The sequence below is a fragment of the Lampris incognitus genome, chromosome 2 (assembly GCF_029633865.1).
Source record: "Lampris incognitus isolate fLamInc1 chromosome 2, fLamInc1.hap2, whole genome shotgun sequence".
Classification (NCBI taxonomy): Eukaryota; Metazoa; Chordata; class Actinopteri; order Lampriformes; family Lampridae; genus Lampris; species Lampris incognitus.
The window spans coordinates 34314311-34339748 of NC_079212.1; the positions used below are offsets into that span (position 1 = coordinate 34314311).

General features: G+C 43.6%; 1 protein-coding gene across 1 annotated transcript in view; it reads right to left on the bottom strand.

Annotated features, from left to right (window-relative positions):
* The window catches only part of celsr3 (cadherin, EGF LAG seven-pass G-type receptor 3), a 171926-nt gene that overhangs the window by 28307 nt on the left and 118181 nt on the right, over positions 1 to 25438 (bottom strand). The window contains 7 exon segments of the mRNA XM_056299484.1: positions 314 to 512; positions 7877 to 8086; positions 8845 to 8939; positions 9741 to 9842; positions 13020 to 13203; positions 16364 to 16484; positions 18941 to 19082. Coding sequence (XP_056155459.1) covers positions 314 to 512; positions 7877 to 8086; positions 8845 to 8939; positions 9741 to 9842; positions 13020 to 13203; positions 16364 to 16484; positions 18941 to 19082 — 1053 coding nt within the window.

Genomic DNA, 25438 nt, shown 5'->3' on the forward strand with positions numbered 1-25438 from the left:
TAGCATTGTGTAGCATTGAGCATTGTGAATCTGAATATGTGTATGTGAAAGTGTATGAATTGACTCTCTAGTTCAGTCACAGGGTCAGCGTCAGTGTGTATATATGGGTATGTGTTTTTTTAAGGGTGCATGTGTGGTTTTGTGGTTTTTTTTTTACTGTGGTGTGTATGAACTGCGCATATGAGTGTGTATGTGTGTGCGTGAGTGTGTGTGTCTGTGTGCATGACAGAATTTGAATGTATGTGTATGTTAGCATCTGTGTGTGTATACATGTGTGTGTATGTGTGTGTACATGCACTGCTTCCTAACTCACCTATATTAGGAGCGACCAGAGCCACAGGGTTGAGGTAGGTTAGTTTCATGTTCTGGGCCAGGGTCTGTGCATACTGTTCCAGCAGGTCAGCCAGCCCGGCCGGGCCGCCTCCCTGGATGTGGTTCTGACTCTGGGCCAGAGCCCGCCAAAGATCTGCAGTACTTGGACCCAGCAATGCACTGCAGCCTCGCAGAATGTTCTGAAAGTGTGAAAGAGACAAGAGAAAACAATTTTGAGAGTGGGAAAGATAGAGGAAAGGTCAAGAGAAAGAAGGACAAAAGAGGCAGTGAATCAGACCTGCCTTAGGCCCTGCTCAAAAGCAATAACGCAATGGAGTCTCCCAGAATTGGAAAAGAGACAGCAAAAAAAAAGCAAAGCATTGTCAATATTTTAGATGGTTAAAAAGGGAGAGTGGGGGGGGGGGGACGCGTCACTACTGTCTCAGAATTTTTTTTAGAAGAGGGAGAGCATCAACGTATAGAAAAATGTCAATAATTGGAAAGAGGGAGAAGCAAATGGAGGAAATGAGAATTCAAATGGACTTCAAACTCCAACAATTCACATATAAAAGAGAGTAAAGAAAGAAAAGACAAGGCTTATGGGAGGGAGACAACAGAGTTGTGAGTTTAAGCAGAAAGAAGAGAAAAGAAGCTGTTATTGCATCAGCTGCTCCCCACTGCAGCTATAGTGCAACTGAATATTGAGGAATATTTGCCTGGTTGAATGCAGAAGAGTTATCTTTGCATATGCATATTAAAAAGTGGATACAGTATGCATTTTCATTGGTTGCATGCTTAACACAATGGGTCAAACACAACGTATAGAACGTGCACAATCTGGGATTCAGTGAGGCATCCTTTAATGCCCAAGATGATTAGACCAATTTCCCAATATTTTGAACCATGGAACGTTTCACACAAAAGGCAATCTCAATAAAACCCAAGGGTTGACTTTAGTTCTGCTTGACAGGGGTAAAATAATAAAATCTAGGGCAGTGGTTTAATTACACCAACTTTTCCTAATCACATGCATGTACACATACACGGCTCTTCCCCATACATTACCTGGGATTCATGAGCAGAAGTCTGTGACAGACAACCTCGCTTCATTCAGTTCTCTCATTGTAAAATAATATCAAGAGAGCAGGAGAGAGACACACAATGCTTGATGCAGTTATGATTTTTTGCACGGACTAGCCACAGGTCCAGACTGCACCAGACCCAATAAAGAAGAGCTGCAGTCTCACAGATTACTCTGGAGAGAAAGGAATGAGAGAGAAAAACCTTAGGACAAATAAATTGGAAAGGGAAGTTGGAAGAGAGAGGATAGAGAAAGAAGAGCTGGTGATGCTAGATAGGCTGATTGATTGATTGATTGATTGATTGATTGATTGATTGATTGATTGATTGATTGTCTATGTCTTTCTTGTACTGTTTGGCAAAGCTGCAGCCCTTATTTCATTTTTAACATGTGCCTGCACATTTTTTTAATGACAATAAATTGAATTGATTGATTGGTTGGTTGGTTGGTTGGTTGGTTGGTTGGTTGGTTGGTTGGTTGATTGATTGATTGATTGATTGATTGATTGATTGATTGATTGGGACAGAGAGAGAAAGCGAGAAAGAGAAATTAATATCAATGTATGCTCAGCTTTGAGACTGAGGCTCCCAGTAAATATATAGAGTGGACTTCAGATTAAGACTGAAAATGAAAAAAAAGAAAAACTAAAGGGGAGAAAGAAAGGATGGGGACTGTGGATGTTAAAGCAGCAGATAAGAACAGAAAAAGTAAAAGGAGAAAGGAGAGACGCTGCAGAGGAGGGACTCTGAGACATGGGTTGCAGCAGATCTTTCAAAAACAAATCAATACTGTATCGCAGCTTATCATGATGCTAGCCATGCCATCTTTGACACACTCAGCCATCTCCACTGTCAACGCACTAATATGATGAGAATGAAAACCTTTAAAACCACAATCCTGAGCGCTGCCTTTTTTTCTTTTTTTTTACTTGACAGTGACGGCGATGCTGGTAATTGCGTTTGTCTTTGACCACGGCAAATCCCAGAGATCAGCTGGAAATGAAACGGAGTCACTAGTGGCACCTTCCCCAACATCGAACAAAAGGAAAAAAAAGTTGGTTCAACATAGGTTTCAGCCCCTGATGATTAATATCCACTGATAAAGATCTTCGTCGAGATTTGTCTGCCAAATCTGCTTTCAGGCCACAGCAATTTTGCTTCTTTTTCAAGCCTGCCTTCTTTTTCCACACTCACCTGCTCTGGTCAGCTCTATCCTGCAAGTACCAGATGGCCCTTGTGTATTTATGATTAAGTGAGAAGACTAGAGGGCACTCAGAGTGGGAGGAAAGAGAGTAATAGCGGGATAAGGAAGGAGTTCCAGGACAGACATGAGGTGGGAGGATTAAACAGAGAGAGAGAAAGAAGGGGGGGGCAGTGTTTATTGCCAGGCTGGAGTGAATTCATTAGAACAAAGTCCATTCAGGATGGTGATTTAATTCAGAACAGCGACCAGGTTGTCCAGAATGATGAACAACTGATTGAGAATGAAAGCTCTATCATCAGCAAATGAATTGTGTTCTCAGTTTACATTTCAGTTCGGCTGAGATGAAAGTGAAACTCTGTTGCATGTAGGAAAATTGAACAGATACCTTCTTCTATTCTAACACATCATCTGCGGTATACCTATATTGGTTCTCTTCCAACAGCAGAAAAACAAGATGTTATAACATTTAAGTATATACAAAATGCAGAAAAAGGAAGAAACGCTTAGCCGAAATCTAATGAGTCGTTAAAAAAATGCAACTGTGTATGGCTTGAAAGATAAGGCCTGGTACTGCTGGCTGTGAGTTGGATTAGGAATTAGATTAAGAGTTGGATTTCAAGGTTGTTTTCTCAATGAGTTTGAATCCAAAGTTTGACCAAAGTATTTGATTCTCTATTACTTTATTCATAACCACATTCTTGACAAATTCTACAATCCTCCTTGAATGGCTCCCATTCCTTCCCCGATAGCCACAGGGTCTCTGGTTTTGCTTTCTTCAAACCATTTTTTTTAAGATACTTTATTGATCCCCGTGGGGAAATTATGCTCTGCATTTAACCAAGCCTAGCTGTGTCACTAGCAGCAGCGGGCAGCCGCTGTGCAGCACCCGGGGACCAACTCCAATTCGTCTCGCCATGCCTCGGTCAGGGGCACAGACAGGAGTAGTAACCCTAACATGCATGTCTTTTTGATGGTGGGGGAAACCACAGCACCAGGAGAAAACCCACCGCAGACACATTTTGTTGCTATGGTAACTGTGTTCTACATTACACTCAGGTGGCTCCTAATAGTTGTATGTATAAGGTGTCAGCTGGTCAGATTTTTTTTTTTTGGTTCATAAGCTAATACATGTCTTTGATACTACTTGTGTGTTGCTCAGTGTACCCCCGGTCAGCTTGCCAGCCAAAGACGAGCTATGCTGGCAGCACAATAATTTTACTGGCCAGCGGTAAAGGTTAAGTATCAAGTGAGAGTTGGTTTTTGCCCTGGTAAACTGCGGGCGTCACTGATACTACCGCTGTGTTTCTATGGCAACCAATACCACTTACTGGTTACTGGTTGCCATTAACTTATAAAATACAATGTTCGGTAACACTTTAGTATGGGGAACATAAAAAAACTTAATTACTAGTGAATTAGTAATAATCAAGATGTCACTTTAGTATGGGGAACATATTCTAAGTAACAAAAACTTAATTTACAGTAATTTAACACTATTAACACTTGTAGTTTTGTGTTTTGTTATGTAAGAACAGACCATATTCATTAAGTGTTAGTAAGGGAGAATAACTCTTCTTGTGGTACTACCACCTTATAAAGTCCATACTAAGCAAAGCATAATGAGATGGTACTACTAATAAGCAATAATTCTGAGGTTATAGAGGGAAAACTCATAGTTAATGGCTTACTGGTTGTATAATAAGGCCACGCAGAATAAGGCATTAATGAGTACGTAATAATGACCAATTAAGAGCCAATATGTTGCTAACTTGCATGCTAATAAGCACCTAATTAATGGTGACTACGTTCCCCATACTAAAGTGTTACCCAATGTTCTTCCAGTGACTCTGTCATCTACTTTATTACAAAGCAAGGCAGTTGAGTAAAATGTCAGGTAAAATGAGGTTTTGTCATCGCACCATACACGGTGGCACTATGACTACCGCTGGTTAGCCAGAGACAACTTAATGGTTCTACACATATTGCGAGACCAAGCATTTTTACCATTTTTATGCCCCTCCTTTGCTGGTTACCTAGCAAAGGAGGGGCATATTTTAGTGGTTCAGACACATGAAACCACCTGACGAAGACCCACACCGGGTTGAAATGCTGAAACAAGTGGAGCTTAACAGAGGGAATTTTCATTTTGTGGGGGCATTCTCTCTTCTGTGTTTACACTTCAGTGATCATCAGTAATTTACCTTACGTAATACAGAGGAGATGAGAATTGAGTGTGTAAGGAAAGTAAGAGAATATGTGTCAGATAATGGTTTCAACATCAGTATTGTTTATTTTATTATGCTATCTTGAACCCAAACCTCAAAGTCACTGAAATCACAGCTGCCAAAGCAGAGGACATGAAGTTACTATAAATTATACCGTAAAGTAGGGCAAGCACTTATGTACAATTTACAATTATAATTTAAGCAATTACAGTGGTTGACATTGCTATTAAGGGACAAATTAGAAGTGGAAAGGGTTCTTGCCCAATGGCAATTTGATGACCCACATTGCGGCTGATGGACACAACAATGGTTGATGGGGGACCTTACGGTTTTGGGGCCAGGTCCTTAACGTTGCCGTCTAACGTTGGTAATGCTGTCTCTCACCCAGCAACTAGATTTTCATGTATGTTTCTCAGCAGTATGATGAGATTCAGCAGCACAAAAAGAGGGTTACAGTATCTACCAGTTTCTATAGCAACCTGTTGCCAAAGACGACAATCAATGATGGAGCTGAAAAGGCAGATCAAGGTAATCCTCTATTTCAACAGAGCAACATGAGCATTTGCGAAAATTACAGTTTTCATCAGGGGGTTGATTTATTGGCAGATGAGGTACAGTTATCAAACCAATATTAAATGCTTTCCGCTGTTGACATGTTGGTGAAGATTCGAAAACGAGCATTTCAAATGCCCAACACATTACCCACATAAATTGTTCCCTGGCTGCTTAACAAGATGTAAATAACACATTATTCAGAGGTTAATGAGAAATTATCTGCGGTGAACCATCAACACTACTATTATTGCCCATTGAAAATAACAGTATTGCTATTACTATTATTCTACTACTACAGCTAATACAGACACAAATACTTTGACTACTCCTGCTATCATTAGCGCCACCACTACTGCGGCAACAAGTATTTTTGTGACTTTATTATTGTGACTATAGTATTTCTGCCACCACCAGTGGCAGAAATACTATAGTCACAAGTACAACTGCAACAATAGTTACAGAAGTACAACTGCAACTGCTGCTGGTACCACTGCCACTACCATTGCTCCTACAATTTATGTTATTGCTTCTCCTGCTAATAAAAATACTATTAGTACATATTCTAAATTCACATGCTTCTACAGTTTATATGTATCCAAGTGTGGCAAGTGCCAGCATTTCAGGTCAAATGTAATCTGTTTATAATCTACTGCTGTTCACCACTACCCTTGTCACCACTGCTAATGCTACTGTTATTACTATGACTACTGGTACTGCTGCTACTACAAGCACCTCCGCTACGACCATAGATAATGCAACAACATCAAGCAGTACTTTCACTATCACTAGTACTACGGCTACAACTAGTGACCTGTAGAGGTCACTACTGCTACTCATATAGCAAGCAGAGCACATACAAGTGTGAAGTCCGGTTTGAAGTGACATTTAGCATCCTGTCCATACACAAAAACATTAACCACAATGGTGTGGGGTGTCACTTCTCCAGTTACGTTGCCATAGTAACCCCCGCCTTGTCATTCAATGCCAGTGCATGAACCAGTATTTGAAGAATGGTTGAAGGCTTACACAGGAGATTCAGCACACACAATATTTCAGTGCAATAGGATATAACTGCTAAAATACTAACAGATTGAAAACTCATTCTGAGTCAGCAGATACAGAGGCTGAATATCTGTGAGAAGATGGAAAGACCCAGTTATATGTACAGATATATAACTGGAACTATCAGCATCTCCACTTTCTTTCTTTTTTTTTGTGGATTTTTCCCTGTTTTTCTCCCCAATTGCATCCGGCCGATTACCCCACTCGTCCAAGCCATCCCGGTCACTGCTCCACCCCCTCTGCCGATCCAGAGAGGGCTGCAGACTACCACATGCCTCCTCCGATACATGTGGAGTCACCAGCCGCTTCTTTTCACCTGACATACCCACATCCAGCTTCCCACCTACAGACACTGCCAATTGTGTTTGTAGAGACGACCGACCAAGCCGGAGGTAACATGGGGATTCGAACCAACGATCCCCGTGTTGGTCGGCAATGGAATAGACCACTACACTACCCAGACGCCCCCCTGCATCTCCACTTTCTTAACCAAGGTGTCAGACAATTACTAAAAACTGTTTCCTGCATCAACCCCTGCAGCCTAAGCTGGAAGTGATGTACCAGGTAAAAAGAAAATCTGCCGGTTAACATGGTGAGATGACATGAGGTAAAATTTCAGTAGCAACCATTGGTAATGTTGCTATGGTAACAATTCCTTCAATCTCAGAAAAAAAGATACCATACTGCACCTCCTTGCCCACTGGGGCTGCACCCTATAAAGTTCTGTCAATCCATTTATCTTTCATATTTGCTCTGTTAAATATGTCTAAGGTCTTCTGGGAAAACGGATTTAACCCTTGGGCATTTTTTTTACTAGTACTTTTATCTGTTGTAAATTTCATGTGTTAGTGCCTATTGACCACTTTTAATTACGTTAGACTCTAAATGGTGCTGAGCATTTTAAAATGCAATGTGATTTGCAGTTGGGTGGCCTCGTACTTAAGAGACTATCACTAAACTGGAGGGGTTATATAAAAGGCTTTATATCTGTATGAACCCTGCAAGTCTTTGAGCAAGAGTCTAAAGCATTACATGTTCAAATGGCACTGGGCATGGCTGCCCCTTTATTTATACCCCACAAAGTTATGTATGGCAGTTTGAGTATGCAGTCTGTCAGTCACTTTATTTACTATTTGTGGATTGCTCTGATGATGCCTGGTAGTACCGTATCCATTTACATGCATGCAAGCACACACAACGGCACTACCTCTTGAAGTATGTGTTTAGTTTGCCTATTTTGTATTAACCCTGTTTGTCTGTTTGTGTCTTTTGTTTTCAGTGACGAATCCTGTGAGAAACCAGTTTATCAAAAGTAAACAAATAAACTTGATTTTTCTAAATGTGATATGATGTGACTTGATGTGCGTGTGTCGGTGTGTTTCTGAGTTTGTGCATGCTGGTGTATACTGCATAATAACGCGGTCAAAAGTTTCCTGACCTCATTAAAGTGTGCATCCTGTGTAGCAGTGAGTCCAAAACCACTCTGCTGGGTCTCAAAGGTCAGGAGGCGGGACAACAGTCGCTCGGCGATCTGCAGGTCGTTGCCATAGAGACGGGCCGTTGCCTCAGTGACATCGCGCAGCTGGTGTGCCAGCTTCTTTTCCACAATGGTGCTCAGCTCGGTGTCATTACGTTCAAGGGACTCCAGCTACACAGACACAGACACACACACACACACCACAAAAATTCAAAAGCTAATCCTTTAGTCCTTAAATAAACATCACTAATAAACAGCTACATTGTAGATGCTATGATAAAAATAGCTACTACCATGTACATCAATGATGTTAGATACATCTATCAAGGAGTGTTCGATAGAGTACTTGTATTTTCAATAGTGGTGACACGACTTGGAAATGGTAATATTTCTGTTGCATAAATTTAGTAACAAAACAAGGCTTGGTTGTGAGTTTTATGCCATTTGAATTGCATGTTTTATTACTGATGTTGTTGATGATGTAGTATTAGTATTTTAATATAGATAAAGCAATAAATATCCTAAAGAGTGGACAGGTACTGTATTGTCAATCCATCCATCTATTATCCAAACCGCTTTATCCTGCTCTCGGGGTTGCGGGGATGCTGGAGCCTATCCCAGCAGTCATTGGGTGGCAGGCGGGGAGACACCCTGGACAGGCCTCCATCATGTTTTTATTTATATCATGTATACTTTGTTGTTTTGATATTTTTGCATGTAAGAAGCTACTACTTTCACAATGAGAAGGCAAGTAAGATACTAAATTAGTATTACTGCTATTATTAAAGCCAAGTGTTAGCAGGAGTTCATAGTCACTATAACAGCTGCAGTAAATTCCACAGGGAGAGAGAGGCAAGGTAAAAATGTTGTTCTGGTATTACAAGCAGCGCTGTAGCTACTTGGTAGCATCGGTAAATTAGCATACGTACAGCAGTGTTGAGCTCCACAAATGGAGGTGAGGTACAGTTGTAGAGATCTGGCACCAACCAGCCTCTCTCCACATCACAGTGTCTGATCGCTGCACCTGTATTGAAGAAAGAGGAGAGCTTTTAAAGAACAGCTACACCCATACCTTCTTTGTCAGTATTCTACCATCTAAGGGGGACAAATATCTGTAAATGCTGGGCTGATCTTGGGACCAAGTGATGATGCAAGCATAGCAGAATAAACACAGCTGCAGCTAATAACAGTAATGATGGATTTCTTATATTTATGTCTAGCAGCATGCAAGCATTCACACCGGTCAACAGTTTTGTTAGTTTAGATATCTATTTGTCAATTGGAGTGTGTGTTGGTGTGATGCTCTATATTTGTTGAAATGTGTATGTGCCAGAAAACGTGTGTGTGTGTGTGTGTGTGTGTGTGTGTGTGTGTGTGTGTGTATGTGTGCGCGCGCATTTGTGTGCATGCACATTTGTGTATTTGTACTTCATTCTCCGCCAGGCGGTAGGTAGCCTGCAGTAGCCTGGAGGGGATTATGCATTTGGTCGCACATTCCTCACTTAAACTACTTTCAAGGACACATTTCAGACTAAAGACCAGTTAATTGGGGACGGCTTGTCCAATTGGGAACAAAAGCCGTGTCCCCAAATGGAAAAAGCTGATTTTCAAAATCAGCAAAAAACGTTTTTTCTCACTATCAGTGCTCCCTCTCTCCATTCACGTTCTAGCTGGCTCAACCAATGCTGCTCCATCACTGCCCAATCGAAGCCACCCGTGCGCACGTGTGATTCACATCTACAGGAGATACACCTGATGGAGATCTGCACTCTACTGAGTGCACTCTTCTAGTTCTGCTTACGTACTCTGGTGTGTGTTTACAAACCGACAGAGCCTTTTGGGCAGGGCACCGCAGCAGGCAGGTTGAACTTGGTCCGGGGCCACCAGATCCCCTGGGTAATGGTCTTAGGACAACTGTCATAGATAACTGCAGAGAGAGAGAGAGAGAGAGAGAGAGAGAGAGAGAGAGAGAGAGAGAGAGAGAGAGAGAGAGAGAGAGAGAGAGAGAGAGAGAGGGGAGAGAGAGAGAGAGAGAGAGAGAGAGAGAGAGGAGAGAGAGAGAGAGAGAGAGAGAGAGAGAGAGAGAGAGAGAGAGAGAGAGAGACGAGAGGAGAGACGAGACGAGAGAGAGAGATGATGAGAGAGAGAGAGAGAGATGTGAGGAGGAGATTGATGGATGGTGAAACAGAGAGGGAAAAAGAGAGATAGAGAGGGGGGTAGAGAGAAAGTGAGAGAGAGGGGATGAGAAAGAACAAAAGCAACATAGGGTAGTAGAGGAAGGAAAAGCGAGGAAAGAGAAAAAGGAGGGGGGAGAGAGAGAACTTAAGCAGAAAAAAGAATCATTCATCATCAATATCCATCGTTATATTTTTCCCATTAAGTCATGCAATAAAAAGTCACTAATAATGTGGGAACTTTTAAATGCCTCCTTTATTTGAGGCAGTAGCGAACCATGAGTCTTAAACCTTGGCCCTCTGAAGCCCCTTCCCTGTTGAGGAAAAAAAGCAAACTACCAGCCTAGCTTACTGTGTTCTCTCCTATAGTACTGCAACATTTACCAATGACAATTCCAACTCTGAAACAAAAATTAAGACACTAGTCCAGCCTTAGCAATGCAACGAGCAAACAGCATGGAGAGTGAGAGTTATTACCAAAACAAAAAAACAGCTCATTTCTAAAGCAAAACGCAAATCCTTACATATAATCGCATCATCAAACAAGCTGTGTGTGCACTTAAGCGGAATATGTTGACAAATGTATGACAGCCACCCCATCCTACCACACAAAACCACCAAAAGTACATCATGACAGCGCAAGCATTAGTGACAGACACTTCAGAACCATGGACAGTGAACAGCGATCATGGCATTTTGGGAACCAGTGGCGGTGGCGGCCAGAAGAAAATCAGTTGGTACGGTGGCCTGTTAGATTTTAAACAACTTACCCTCTGTGTAAAGCTTTCTTTGCCGATTAACTCCAACTTTTCATTAAAAGTTAATCTTGAAAACGGCGTAGATAATAAATTCACAGCGGTGTCCTCCTCACTAGTAGTAATATTAATCACGCTTCCATCATGAACCAACAAGCTAGCCTGTTGGTTAGCCTGTAAAATGCAGATTAAAATGCAGATCTACATATTTTTCCCACTAGTTTGTGATTGTGTCCCCCCACAATGGGTGGACATTGTCATAAGGTTAGCGATAACAAAGCCTACCCATTTAGAGGTAAGATATGATTGGTCAATTTCACTGTCATTTGAAATTACTCTCTCATTGAATTACTATTGCTCGGACTTCTGTAAAAATCATAGCTGGCCCACCAATCATAGAGCTGAAAGCATAGCATTTTCTTCCTAGCAACAGCAGAGGCAGCAAAATTCTGATAGGGAGACAAAGGAGCTTCTTTCACTTAACCCTTCACATTCCAACAAAAACTTAATAGGCAGGTTTTAAGGATTTATTTCCTCAGAAATATTGTGTTTAGATGCTGATTGTCAAATTATGAATTGATAAAATAAAATTAGAACTGATGACTTTTTAAATATTATTTTTTAGAATATCTTAGGCCCTATCTGAGGGTCTAGGGGGCCCTGACGGTTCCCCTCTGATTTGAGGAGAAGAAAATCAGACTGACTGAGGGCTAAAACACTCTTAGTCAGAGATTACAGGAAGTAAATTTAATAGGAAAAAGGGAAAAAAAGGACATAAGGCTGTCTACCTCCTCCAAAGAGTCATAGAAAAGGGAGGTAGTCAGTGAGGTAGTTGGTTAGATAAAAAGACCTAGTAAAAGATAAATATTGCAAGACACAGCTTTTACATTCTTGAGCCTTAAACTAAAACCCATTAGCACATTATATGATTTACAGGCTGATATACTTTGACTTTGCCATGCTGACTTTTCAAGATCGCAGAGTCTGTACCAGTCTGTATAAAATAGGCTAGATTACTGTGGACATGTTATCTGGTAGTTGCGTGGGTTTAAGATTCTTCCTTCCAATTTAGCCTTCAACCGGAGACATTGGAGCCATTGTGATTTTTCAAACATTTGATTTTTATGACTGACCTCGAGCCTGAGCTCGTTGGCAAGAGCATGCAACTCGAACCTGAGTGCTTGTCTATAACCGTAATCTGCAAAAATCAGTTTATTTTTTTGGATTTTCCCTCTTTTTCTCCCCAGTTGTATCTGGCCAATTAACCCACTCTTTCGAGCCATCCTGGTCGCTGCTCCACCCCCTCTGCCAATCCGGGGAGGGCTGCAGACTACTACATGTCTCCTCTGATACATGTGGAGTCACCAGCCCTTTCTTTTCACCTGACAGTGAGGAGTTTCACCAGGGGCATGTAGCGTGTGGGAGGATCACGCTATTCCTCCCAGTTCCCCCTCCCCACTGAAGAGGCGCCCCGACCGACCGGAGGAGGTGCTAGTGCAGTGACCAAGACACATACCCACATCCGGCTTCTCTCCCACAGACACGGCCAATTGTGCCTGACCAAGCCGGAGGTAACACGGGGATTCGAACCAAAGATCCCTGTGTTGGTAGGGCAATGGAATAGATCGCTACGCTACCTAGACGACCTAAAGTCAGTTGTTAAATGTGTGATGCCAAGTCTTTTCCCATTTGAGTAAGACTTTTATTAGTCTGTGTTTCCCAGCATAAGGCTTGAGAGAGAGTTTTGGATAGGATGAGTGAACACATACATTATAAGTCATGTGAATGTGATGACATCACTATCTCAACAATGCTCTCGCATTCTACTCTTTGTCTCCCTCTCTCTCTCATAATATTACCTCTATCCTTTTCTCTCTTTCTCTTAGATTCCTTTCATAAAAGTCTATTAAGTCATGGTAACACAAGAGTATCAACAGGATACTCTGTTTTGAATTACTTTTGAGTCGCATCGAGATATTGGACTGCACAGGAAATTTAATATATCACATGTTTGTAGTTTTCCAAAAGTATTTGGGCCATTTCATGAGAACAAGATTGGAACCTATTCCAAAAAAATGGGCCCACAAAGAGAAAAAAAAGAAAAAAAGAAAAACGCGGAAATGAAAAATTGGAACAGAGACATTTTAACATTGACTGTCAATGAAACCATCTCACCTTCACAACCTGAATTTGTGACCTCAGCAAAAGGGTTATCACATGCGTTGCACTGCCGACCAATCACGCCGGGCCTGCACTGGCACTGCCCAGTTTCCGGGTCACATGACCGCGAGAAGGAACCAACTGGGTAGCAGTCGCATGGCAGACAGGTGTCACCTCCACGCGGACGGTAGTGGAACTCCTACACACACACACACACACACACACACACACACACACACACACACACACACACACACACACACACACACACACACACACAACAGATTTATGGATTCATGAAAAAGGAAAAGAGATAAAAAGATGCAATGAACCTTCAATGACACTCAAAATAGGTAAAGTTATACAGACATACAAAGCACACACACACGAACCACCACAGCAACATACACACACTCAAACATCCACATTCTCATACACACACGTACACCATCATACCTATACCTGCACATAGTGGGTATAAGTATGCATAAATATACTGAAAATAGAGAGAGCCAGACTGAAACACACACTTACACATAAAACAGGTTTACACACACACACGCACACAAAACAGACACTCAAAGCAGAAATGCATTCTAAGACATACAAAGTCAGCTAAGTGTACATGTCACAGAGCCCGCATAGACAACGGCATCAACTTCGCCATTAAAAGGCAACATTTCATACAAAGATGCGAAGGGAAATGAGAATGTGAAAAATCTTGTGCACAGAAGGTAATTCCTACATTGAGATTAACACACTGAGAGACATGACAAATGTTACATACAAATGCAGGTTAGAAGAAAAACAGTGGGCAAAAAAAAAAAAAAAAAGAAAAAAAGACCGGGCTGGAGCTCAGAAAATAAAACCCAGGCAGACATATAGCCTGCCGGGCAGCGCCACATTCACTAAACAGCACAGCAGAGCACATTTCCACCTCAAAAGGAAAACTACCATGGACATGAGAGGGCATAATTTTCAAGGCATTACAAGGAATATACTGGAATATATTAATGACACAAGAATTTGGCAGGGCACTGAAGTCACGCAACACATACTGGCTTCTGCCTTCAGGAATAAACCATTAAGCATTTGTATCTTTTATTGTGTATCACAGGATATCTGTGTGCATATAACACAAGTGTCACCAATTGAATAAGTGTGTGTGTGTGGGGGGGGGGGGTTTAGAGCTGGGGTCACAATTAGAGATAATGGATTAGGGTCAAACAATCAGATTAAAGGCTGAATGGGGTTACACATGTGTTGATTACACACTCTCACACCAAACAAACAGAACTTCTGTGGACAAGTGATCGACTTGTAATACCATCATGACACGTAGCTATCAAATCTGAAGATCATAGTACGTGTGTGTGTTTGTGTGTGACTGTGTCTATCTGTGTTTGTTTGTGTGATAGTGTGTGTACATAAGTGTATACAAATATGCACTCTGTCAGGGCTTTCGTGCACATAGGGGTGTACATTTGAATCCACACATTTGTGTTTTGTCTATTTTTTTATTTATTTTTGACCCCCACCCCTTTTCTCCCCAATTATCCAGCCAACTATCCCGCTCTTCCGAGCCATGCTGGTCGCTGCTCCACCCTCTCTGCTGATCCAGGGAGGGCTGCAGACCACCACATGCCTCCTCCGATACCTGTGGAGTCGCCGGCCGCTTCTTTTCACCTGACAGTGAGGAGTTTCACCAGGGGCACGTAGCGCATGGGAGGATCACGCTATCCCCCCCCAACCCCCCCCCCTGAACAGGCACCCCAACCGACCAGAGGAGGCGCTAGTGCGGCGAACAGGACACATACCCACATCCAGCTTCCCACCCGCAGACACTGCCAATTGTGTCTGTAGGGACAGCCGACCAAGCTGGAGGTAACACGGGAAGGACTCGAACCGGCGATCCCTGTGTTGGTAGGTAACGGAATAGACTACTATGCTACCCAGACGCCCTACACGCTTGTGTTTTAAAAACACTACTGTGGGCGTACAAGCAGCCTGCGTCTGTGCACATGAATAAATCCATTATTGTCTGTTGTGTGATTGAAAGCAAATCTGTTGCCAATTAAAACTTCTTCCTCCAGCACAGACGATCATCATATCACTGTTATTTCTAATCAGGTTTTGTAACTAGATAAGCCTCGCGGATTATTAAACTGTGAGTACATTATCTTGCAGCGAAGCAAGAGCTGTAGGGAGCTACGTCAATGAATGGAGCAAAAGTCCCTGGGTTTTTAAAAAAAAATACAGCTATGAATTTATTTTTTTTTAATAGAAATATGATTAAGTGTGGGACTTGAGCAAAAAGCCACACTTAAGTGTGATTTGAGTGAAAAGGTGTCTGGAGGCTCTGCAGTGAAACACTGATAAGAAGAACCTAGTGGGCAGTCGGAGCTATCTATCCAGACAGTCACATCAGTGAAATCAGTTGAAGACTGACGGCGACAGTTGCAAACACTGACAGTCTGGATGGTGTGTGTGTGTACGGCTGCTGATAAGAGCTCTTTAGCGCTGCTTTGAGTTCTTGAATTAAGAGTTGTCACAGAAGACTGTGGACTGCCCCTGAGAAGCGACTGAGTGGCACTGGATAACTTTTTTTGAGCATTTTGATCCGTGAATTCTCTCAGCGTGTCCTTCCACTTAAGTGTCTCAACTTTGTCAAGGCGTACCCTGTCAGTCACAGTGGCTGCTCTGCACGAGGACATCAGCCGAACACGCGTGCTCTTGCGTGAGGACATCAGCCGAACACACGTGCTCTTGCATGAGAATATGAGCCGAACACGTGGGCTCTGCATGAGGACATCAGCTGAACACGCGGGCTGTGCGTGAGGACATCAGCTGAACACGCGTGCTCTGCGTGAGGACATGAGCCGAACACGCGTGCTGTGCGTGAGGACATGAGCCAAACACACGTGCTCTTGCGTGAGGACATGAGCTGAACACGCGTGCTGTGCATGAGGACATGAGCCGAACACGCGCGCTCTTGCGTGAGGACATGAGCTGAACACGCGTGCTCTTGCGTGAGGACATCAGCCGAACACGTGTGCTCTGCGTAAGGACATCAGCCAAAAACGCGTGCTCTTGCATGAGGACATGAGCCGAACACGCGTGCTCTTGTGTGAGGACATGAGCCGAACACGCGTGCTCTTGCGTGAAGACATCAGCCGAACATGCGTGCTGTGCGTGAGGACATGAGCCGAACACGCGTGCTCTTGCATGAGGACATGAGCCGAACACGCGTGCTCTTGTGTGAGGACATGAGCCGAACCCGCGTGCTCTTGCGTGAGGACATCAGCCGAACACGTGTGCTGTGCGTGAGGACATCAGCCGAACACGCGTGCTCTGCTTACCTTGCAGTGGCACAGGCCGCTGGTCTTGTTGCAGTCGGGGTCAAAGCCTTTACTGGTGTCACAGTGGCAGGGTCCGCAGGTCGGAGACCCCCACCAACCTCTGGGGCACTGGTGGTCAATCCTACACACACACACACACACACACACACACACACACACACACACACACACACAGAGTTAGAAACACAGTGCAAACAGAAATACACACACACAAAAAGGTAGAATCACCTGTTTATGCCCCTAACACACACAAAACCAGACACGTATGCTGCACACAAACCCACACACATAGAAATATACACAACTGACGCATGCTCTCAGACTATCACACACTAATAAACACACACTCTGCATACAAGCATGGATAAAACAATGAGCGCAAATAACACACACACACACACACACACACACACACACACACACACACACACACACACACAGCAGGGGGGGGGGGATGCAACAGAGAGTTAGAAGGGGGATTTTATTTTTTGGTTATGAAAGGAATGCTCGAACCCACTGACTGTGAACTAATGAGAAAACTGGACTCCAACTAAGGCTGACATTAAGATGAAAGAGACAGAGACAGAGAGAGAGAGCGAGAGCGAGAGAGGGGAGGGTAGGTGGAGGGACAAGTAAAGGCATGGTGGAAGAGAGAAACAGAAATAAAAAGGAGCTAGAGCTGAGAGACTGATAAAAGAGGGTGAGGAGAAGAGAGTGTTGGGGGGCACAGAGTGAAAAAAGCCCAGAGTGGACAAGAGAGGGGTGAAATAGAAAGACAGAGGCACAGAGAGTGTCAGAAGGGGGGGGGGGGACTGAGAGAGAGGGAGTGAGATGGACAGATTGAGAGAGCTAAACAGATTATGACGGAGAGCCAAAAAGAGAGCAGACGTGTGGAAAACACACATACACACACACACACACACACACATACACACACACACACGCACGAACAATATTTCTGTTACTGTACTGAACTGTGGGTGATGTGTGAATGACCCTGACCTGGCCCCAGACTATCATCCTGTCATCCTTTAGTAATCCACACAGCTTTAAATCTATCATTTGTGCGTGTGTGTGTGTATGAACCCCTTTGCGTGTTTTTTTTTTCATTTCAAGGGAGAGATAAGAGTATGTCTGTGTGTCAGTGTTTGTCTTGTGCTTTAAGTGTCCTGTGTCAATGTGTGATTTTGCATGTGAATCATGTACTGTGTAATGTGTTGTATGTATGCTTATTTTTGTGACTCTGGGTGTGTGTGTGTGTGTGTGTGTGTGCTTGTCAGTATGTGCTGATGCATGAGCTTCTCTGCTCATGGACCTGTTACTCTCCAACGTGTTAGTGTGTGCAGGATGTGAACTACGGGGGAGCCAGGGGGAGCTGGGCTCCTCTTAACAAGACATGAGCTCCCCTGAAAACATGATTTGTGAAATTTTGGGGGGGGGGGGGAGGTCTCTAAAATATGGACATTATCTATTTTTGCCATGCAGTTCTATTTTTCTGCATCTTTATCATCATGGATCATGTGTAACATAAGGCTGTTACTGATGTATGATTCATGCATCATAACATGAGGGTGATTCATCACTAATTCATTAATAAGGACTTGGCATGCATGCAGTTCTTGTCATCACCATCGAAGCGTTGTGGTGCAACAACTCACTTTAACCCAAAGATCAGAAAACAACAAACTTTCTTAGTCCCGCTCAGTTTGCACGCCGAATCGCCTTTATTCATTTCGCTGTTTTATAGTCAAGAGTATGTCACAAAGAAAACAAGTAAGCTCACTCGCAAATTTTGGATTTACCAGAAAATGTAAGCCAGTCAACTCTGAAGAGCAACCAGAGCCAGAGGCCTCTGTGGTCACCTCTGTTTTAAAGGAAGGGCTGATCCCGATTAACTGTATCATTCGCTGTTGGTGCTGTGTTGTATGTGATGGGTGTTGACGAGGACTGGATCCCTTGTAGGCAGCCTGGCCTAGTTTCGTTGGTATTTGCAATGCTCATGCATGTGTGTGTTGTTATAGGCTAGTTTGTTGATACATGACGCTCCCATTTGGGGTCTTAATTGCACTGAGAAATCATTGTGCTCATCTGTATGTGATGGGTAACTTTAACCATTGTTGATGAGGGCTCGACCCCTTGTAGGCAGCCTAGCGTGCTCCGTTTTTGATTTAATGCTCACACAATTGTGTGTTTATAGGCTGTTCTACTATTCGACCTATCCTTGTTTTATTTATGCCGATAAACTATAAAATATAGTATATTACTCTGCAGAATACACCGTGCTCTGCTGTACTTGGCAGTATTGTATCATACTGTCATGCTCGGTTTTGATACCCATGTGGAGGTTTGATGTGGTCATTAATTAATTATGAGATATCAGATCTGCTGACATACAGCAAGTAGGCCCACGTGCTTGCAGCTATGAATGTTTCTTTACAACAAGAGTCACAGTCAGTTCTCTTTGACGCATGCGCAAGACCCCCCCCCCATAAAAACAGTGAGCTACCCCCAAAGCCATAGTATAATTCAAACAGAGAGTGCGAGTGTGTGTGTGTGTGTGTGTGTGTGTGTGTATACCTGTGCTGACAGTACTGCCCATAATGATTGTCTCCACAATCACAGATGTATCCGTGGGAGGAGCTTGGCTTCCTGTGACACTGAGCTTCATTCTCACAGGGATTCAATTGACACGCATCAATACAGCCTTTCCCATAGTAACCTATTACAGAGACAGAGGGGGGGGGGCAATCTGTTAATTACATAGTTCACAGACATACACCCTAATCCGATGCGAGGGTCTAAGGACAGGATGTTGTGCTGCTGTAAAGCCCCTTGAGGCCAATTTGTAATTTGTGATATTGAGCTATACAAATAAAATTGACTTGACTTGACATATTGCGTATGCAATTAGTGCACATCAGTGTATATTACTGGCCAGAGTAACCTTCATCACAAAGGATAAAGAAAACAGAGAGTGACAGAGAGAGAGAGAAAGAGAGTGGGGGGGGGGCAGTGAGGGAATAAATATTAATTGTACAGATCTCAGACATATTCAATTTGTTACTACAGACCCTGGATCAGAAAACCTGTAACACAAAAAATAGTGAGACAGCAGGGTAGAGTTATAAGAGACAGTGAGAGACATTCACACCATTCTCCCACGTGTTCTTCGGTATCTGTTAGTACAGCCTTGCCATAGAAAGCTATATAGGAAGCTATTCCAGCTGCTATCATCAGGCAAGCGGTACCGCAGCCTCAAAGCCTGGACCAGTAGGCTCCAGAACGGCCTTTTCCACCAAGCAAGAAGACACTAAGCCTGTTGCTGGACTGACTGTTACTGACCTACAGTCTTCATAGTCTCCAGCAGCTCATCAGTTTACACACACACACACACACACACACACACACACACACACACACACACACACACAGGTTGGCATACAAACACACACAAATATGCAAACAACTACACACACACACACACACACACACACACACACACACACACACACACACACAGCACCTTACATACACCGCACAATATTTATTATTATTACTGCTTTTTTGCTTTGTTCTGTTGTTATTTTGTTGCTGCAGTTCTGAGGAGCCAAAACACGGGACTTTCCCTCTCTTGTACTTGTACAATGAGACGTAACAATAAAGGATCTTGAATCTTGAATCTATGTGGCAGGGGAGGAGGGGCAGAGACAGGGTGGGTTTAGCATAAAATTGAACAAATTAGGTTTGTGAAGGTGGAATGTTCTGCCTGTTTCCATGGGTTTCCTCCAGGTACTCACCTGCAAGTGAGGAGAAATGGAGGCTCTTAATTGCCCATAGTTGTGAATGAAGTGTGAATCACTGTGTGTATGCGGGCTTTGAGATGGACTGGTGACATGTCCAGGTTGTCTCCCTGCCACCTCCTCAATGCATGCTGGGATAGTATCCCCCCCCCCCCCCCGTGAAACCCCAATCGGATTAAGCAGGTATACAATGGATAGATGAGGAGTTTCTATACACTGTGATCTGGCCCTAACCACAGCTAACTATAAAACAAAGAGACCTTGTCTTTCAATTTACATGTACAGAAGACACTTGAGAGGACAGCAGGAGCAGCATAGAAATAGGCTACGCACAAAACTGCCTGCTACCTGCTCTCAGGTGGGGAAAAAACCTGTTTCTTTATTTACAGAAAAAAAAAAACCCCAGTGAAATCACAGAAGACATGAGAAAAAGTGGAAGCAGACGGTCTGCGCCCGACCTCGAGGGGACATCCATCACACGAGACCGCGACATTAACAGCTACTGAAGTCAAAATATGCAGAACACAACTGCAATTCCCAGCTACCCAACAAACATAATAACCTACCAGCACACAGGCACTCGTCTCCAACATCAAAAAGAGATTTTCACAAAGGCCGTTCCCTCTTGCGACACACTGCAGATCAGCGAGCGGCAGGAAAACACACCATTACGGCGCATTACAACGCTGTCATGTATTGAAATGGAAGGGAACGCGCTCCCCGTGTTCATGCAGCAGTGGTAAATCATCACAGCGTGAAACACTGATGCCAGCACTACAAATAAAAGTAGGAATTCAAAAGATTGTGATTTAAGTCTTGCTTCTGAACCCACAAACATTTACAGGTCCAGTGTTTCCAAACAGTGTTTTCATTTTTACATAAAAAAAGAGAGAGTAGTTTGTAGTGCCGCAACCTGTGCCAGATCCAACAAATGGACACCTACAGGGACACGCACAGGACTAAAACCAAAACCAAACCACCATGACTATCGAACAGTGACAGAGGAGACACTAAGGCCGCTCTCTTTTGGGTAGATTAGTGAGTGTTAGGGAAGGTCCCACAAGGCCCTGTTGGACAAGACAAGAGGTCCAGCAAATACCATGAGTCGCTGGTGTTGGCTTGACTGTGCTTAGCGTAGGAATAATTGAAGTCCTTGTGAAATACTTGGGCTTGCCATTTAATTTATTTTTCTCTCGTTTATGGAAATTCCCGAGGAACTCCTGAGAATTTCGCACAGCACAACGTTCCTCAAATGAGAGGGGCCGTGTGATAAAGGCATGTGTACCAGACCATGTGTGAGATACGTCTCATTACAAGCCTGGTCAACATATTAGTCTCATAACTCAGTACAAAACCCCACAAATCATTTACAAAATGCAGCTGCCAGACTATTAACTAGAATGAGCCATAGGTCCCACATTATCCTGTTCTTGCATCCCTCCACTGGCTTCCCATAAAATTCAGAATAATCTATAAGATCTTATTGCTTACTCATAAAGCAATGCACGACCTTGCTCCCAGCTATATTTCTGATCTCCTCATCCCTCGTTCTACTTCTCGATCGCTCCGATCCTCAAATCCCGCTTGTTTATCCACCCCTCACTCCAACTGCAAAACAAAAGGTGACTGCGCCTTCACAGTTTTAGCCCCAACTCTCTGGAATAATCTTCCCCAATCTACTAGATTGACTGAATCTTTGAACGGTTTTAAGCGGCTTCTAAAACCCCATCTGTTTAGGCAAGCCTTTTTATGGATCCCAACCCCTGTCTTTTGTTTTGGTTCATTCTTAGTTTGATCTGTTCCCCGTTGTGCCATGTTTTGTTGTAATTTAATTTACGCGTGTGTGTGTGTGTGTGTGTGTGTGTGTGTGTGTGTGTGTGTGTGTGAGAGAGAGAGAGACCTGGAATGAGTGAAAATGGAAAATTACCAGGCGGAATAGCTGTAGGTCCCTGAGAAATGGATTAAAAACCATTGAATTGGACTATCTAAGGCCGTGGTTGCACGTGTCTTCTCCATGCCCCTTTCATCATACATTATGCCAGGACACATTAACCGTCAAGTCTTCGCTCCAAGATTGGATCTATCTCACATTATGAACTGATGCCGAGGTGGTCTGGCTCACACTGAGATCGGATCTGTCACGTGTGGACAACAAGTCAGCACAATCCAAACTATTCATCACATGTAAGCCTCATGTAATCCTCCCATGACATGCAAGTTCGTCTCCCGCACATGCAAAGGAAGAGGGAATCAAAATGGTACTGCTGAGACCTGCAGTATTTGTTCATTCCAGTACTGAGCAGCACAACAGCTGTGTTAACCATTTGTGTTGTCAACTGCTCTCTGAACTGTTTGCACCTTGCACCGGCACTGCCACCAATAAAAATAAACAAAATATAAAGGAAGGAAAGTGGCTCTCTCTTAGACCAAGCTCCATTTTCTCTGCATGTACTGCAAAGGAACATTAAATGCAATCACTAGCCGAACAGGCAAATGGCACTGCAGTGTCGAAGTGTAGTCACACACGTGGACACAGCTGTGTTACGATCTGGCACCTCTGATCATAAAGAAGAAACCATGGCCTAAGTGTGATACCCCCCCCCCCTTTTCTTCCCAATTGTGTCCGGCCAATTACCCCACTCTTCCAAGCCGTCCCGGTCACTGCTCCACCCCCTGTGCCGATCTGGGGAGGGCTGCAGACTACCACATGCCTCCTCTGATACATGTGGAGTCGCCAGCCGCTTCTTTTCACCTGACGGTGAGGAGTTTCACCAGGGGGATGTATAGCGCGTGGGAGGATCATGCTATTCCCCCCAGTTACCCTTCCCGCCTGAACAGGCACCCCAACCGAACAGAGGAGGTGCTAGTGCAGCAACCAGGAAACACACCCACATCTGGCTTCCCACCTGCAGACACGGCCAATTGTGTCTGTAGGGATGCCTGACCAAGCCGGAGGTAACACGGGGATTCGAACCGGCGAGCCCCGTGTTGGTAGACAATGGAATAGACTGCTACACTACCCAGATGCTCTATAATGCTTGTGTTTTAAAACACTACTGTGGGCGTACAAGCAGGTTGCATGTGTGCACATGAATAAATCCATTATTGTCTCTTGTGTAACTGAAAGTGTATCTGGCAACTAGGCAACAGAACAGACCCCTATGCTACCCAGACACCCCTTACGTATGATTTCTTAAGCCCTAATGAATATGACAGGCTGAAAAAAATGCCAGACACTATCAACACAATGACCCGAGAAATGTCCACATTGACGTTGTTGTGAACTGGGCAATTGTTGGAAACAGCATAGATGCTCTCCTAACCTGTATAAATAAAGTAAACACGAGTCCCTGCAAAATCATATTCAAAATCTCCTGTTTCACAGCCTGTTGTCCTGAACCAAAGGACAAACAGCAACCAGCCATTCAGCTGAGAAGGTTCTTCACCACACGCGTGTGCCACACATCACCATGTCCAAACCATTCTGGCACGGCAAATGATCTTGCCTTCAATGCACTTCAATGCAATTCCCAAGACACTTCACACACACACACACACACACACACACACACACACACACACACACACACACACACACACACACACACACACACACACACACACACACACACACACACACACACACACACACACACACACACACACACAAGGCTCTTATATGGAAATACAGGCCACTGCATAAAGCAACCCTCTAATCAAGTGACTAAAGCTGGCTTTCCTGTAGGGTGCTTAGCAGACGCTTTTGATGTCTATTTAACACAAACAACAACAACAACAACAAAGGTCCGTTACCCAGAGCTGCTTTACATGTTAAAGGAAGATAATTGCAATGTTTATCCTGTTTTCTGAAAATGTTACCCGTAGGAATACCTTGACTTAAATAACACTATGGTAATATGGGACTTAGGGCTGCAGATTCCGGGTGGTGTAAGGCCGGAGGTGGCGCTAACACATACGCTAACTAATTTCCAAGCTCGCCATGACATCTTTTGCACCGAAATTGGTGTGTGTGTGTGTGTGTGTGTGTGTGTGTGTGTGTGGGGCACAATAGAGGGTGTGCTAGTCAAAATCAGGTGGCGCATTGCTAGTTTGGTGTCAAATAAAATCACACATTCTGACCGTGTCTCCGCCTGGTCAGACCACGTCTTAGCGCAGACGTTGTGTGGAAGTTTCCGGGGTTTAGGTGGAGGTGCACTAAACATAGACTTATCCAAAATCACACAAGCCTCTTTTGTGTATGTTATGTTGACCTATTTTGTGAATAATTTAACTAATGACTACTGTCCTAAACAATTTCAATCACAAAATAAAATATGTGCACACGTATCACTGTCATCCAACATAAAACATCCAATGTATGTTGTTACGCATGGAAAACAACATGGTGAAAGAGATTTCAATATTTCAACCAACCTCCTTCAACCTGAAAGAACGAACTGATTACCTGGGCTTATTGATCCATGATCACAACTATTTAAGGTCTCCTGCTGTGTGCACAAAATGCACAGGAAGCGAGAAAGATGCTGATGAGAAAGACGACAAGTTTAACAGTAATGTGTCAAATAATCATGTTTGCGTGTTGCCTCATATCACATTGGAATTGGTGTTAATGTCTGTAGTATGCGCTCTTGGCAACTCCACACCTCCCAAACAAGGACATCAGTTTCCTCCTGGGAGAAGCTTTTCTATCTTAGCCGGTCTGGACTTCCACCGTCCATTATGAAATTGGCAGTTCACCATGACAGAGAGCGCACTACTTTTAAAGGGAATGAGAGGAGCTGATTTGATTGGCTGTAACTGAAGACAGCCCCCACCACTCCTACTGAGAATTTACTCCTTCTAATCCAACCCTTTTACAACTGCGCCTCCATTGCACCCGATTACCACCAGCGCAGCATGTCCCGAAATTACCAAAAAAAAAGTATTGGCCACACCTTAGATCAACTTGCGCCGTGAACTAGTGCCAGCGCGTTCAACTGCGCTATGACTCGGAAACTAGAGCCCAAAATCTCTATTTCAAAACCTCATCTTAATGATTTTCTTGTTGACATGAAAATAAATGAAATCACTGGCGAAGCCGCCTTGGTCTTCAAGATCTTCCCAAAAAAGCCCCATAAATTCTAAGATGGAAAAGGAGATGCTAGGAGATGCTTATAGGTTAAAAAATATCCATCCATCCATCCATCCAGCCATTCATTATCCAAGCCGTTTATCCCAATTGGGGTCGCGGGGATGCTGGAGCCTATCCCAGCAG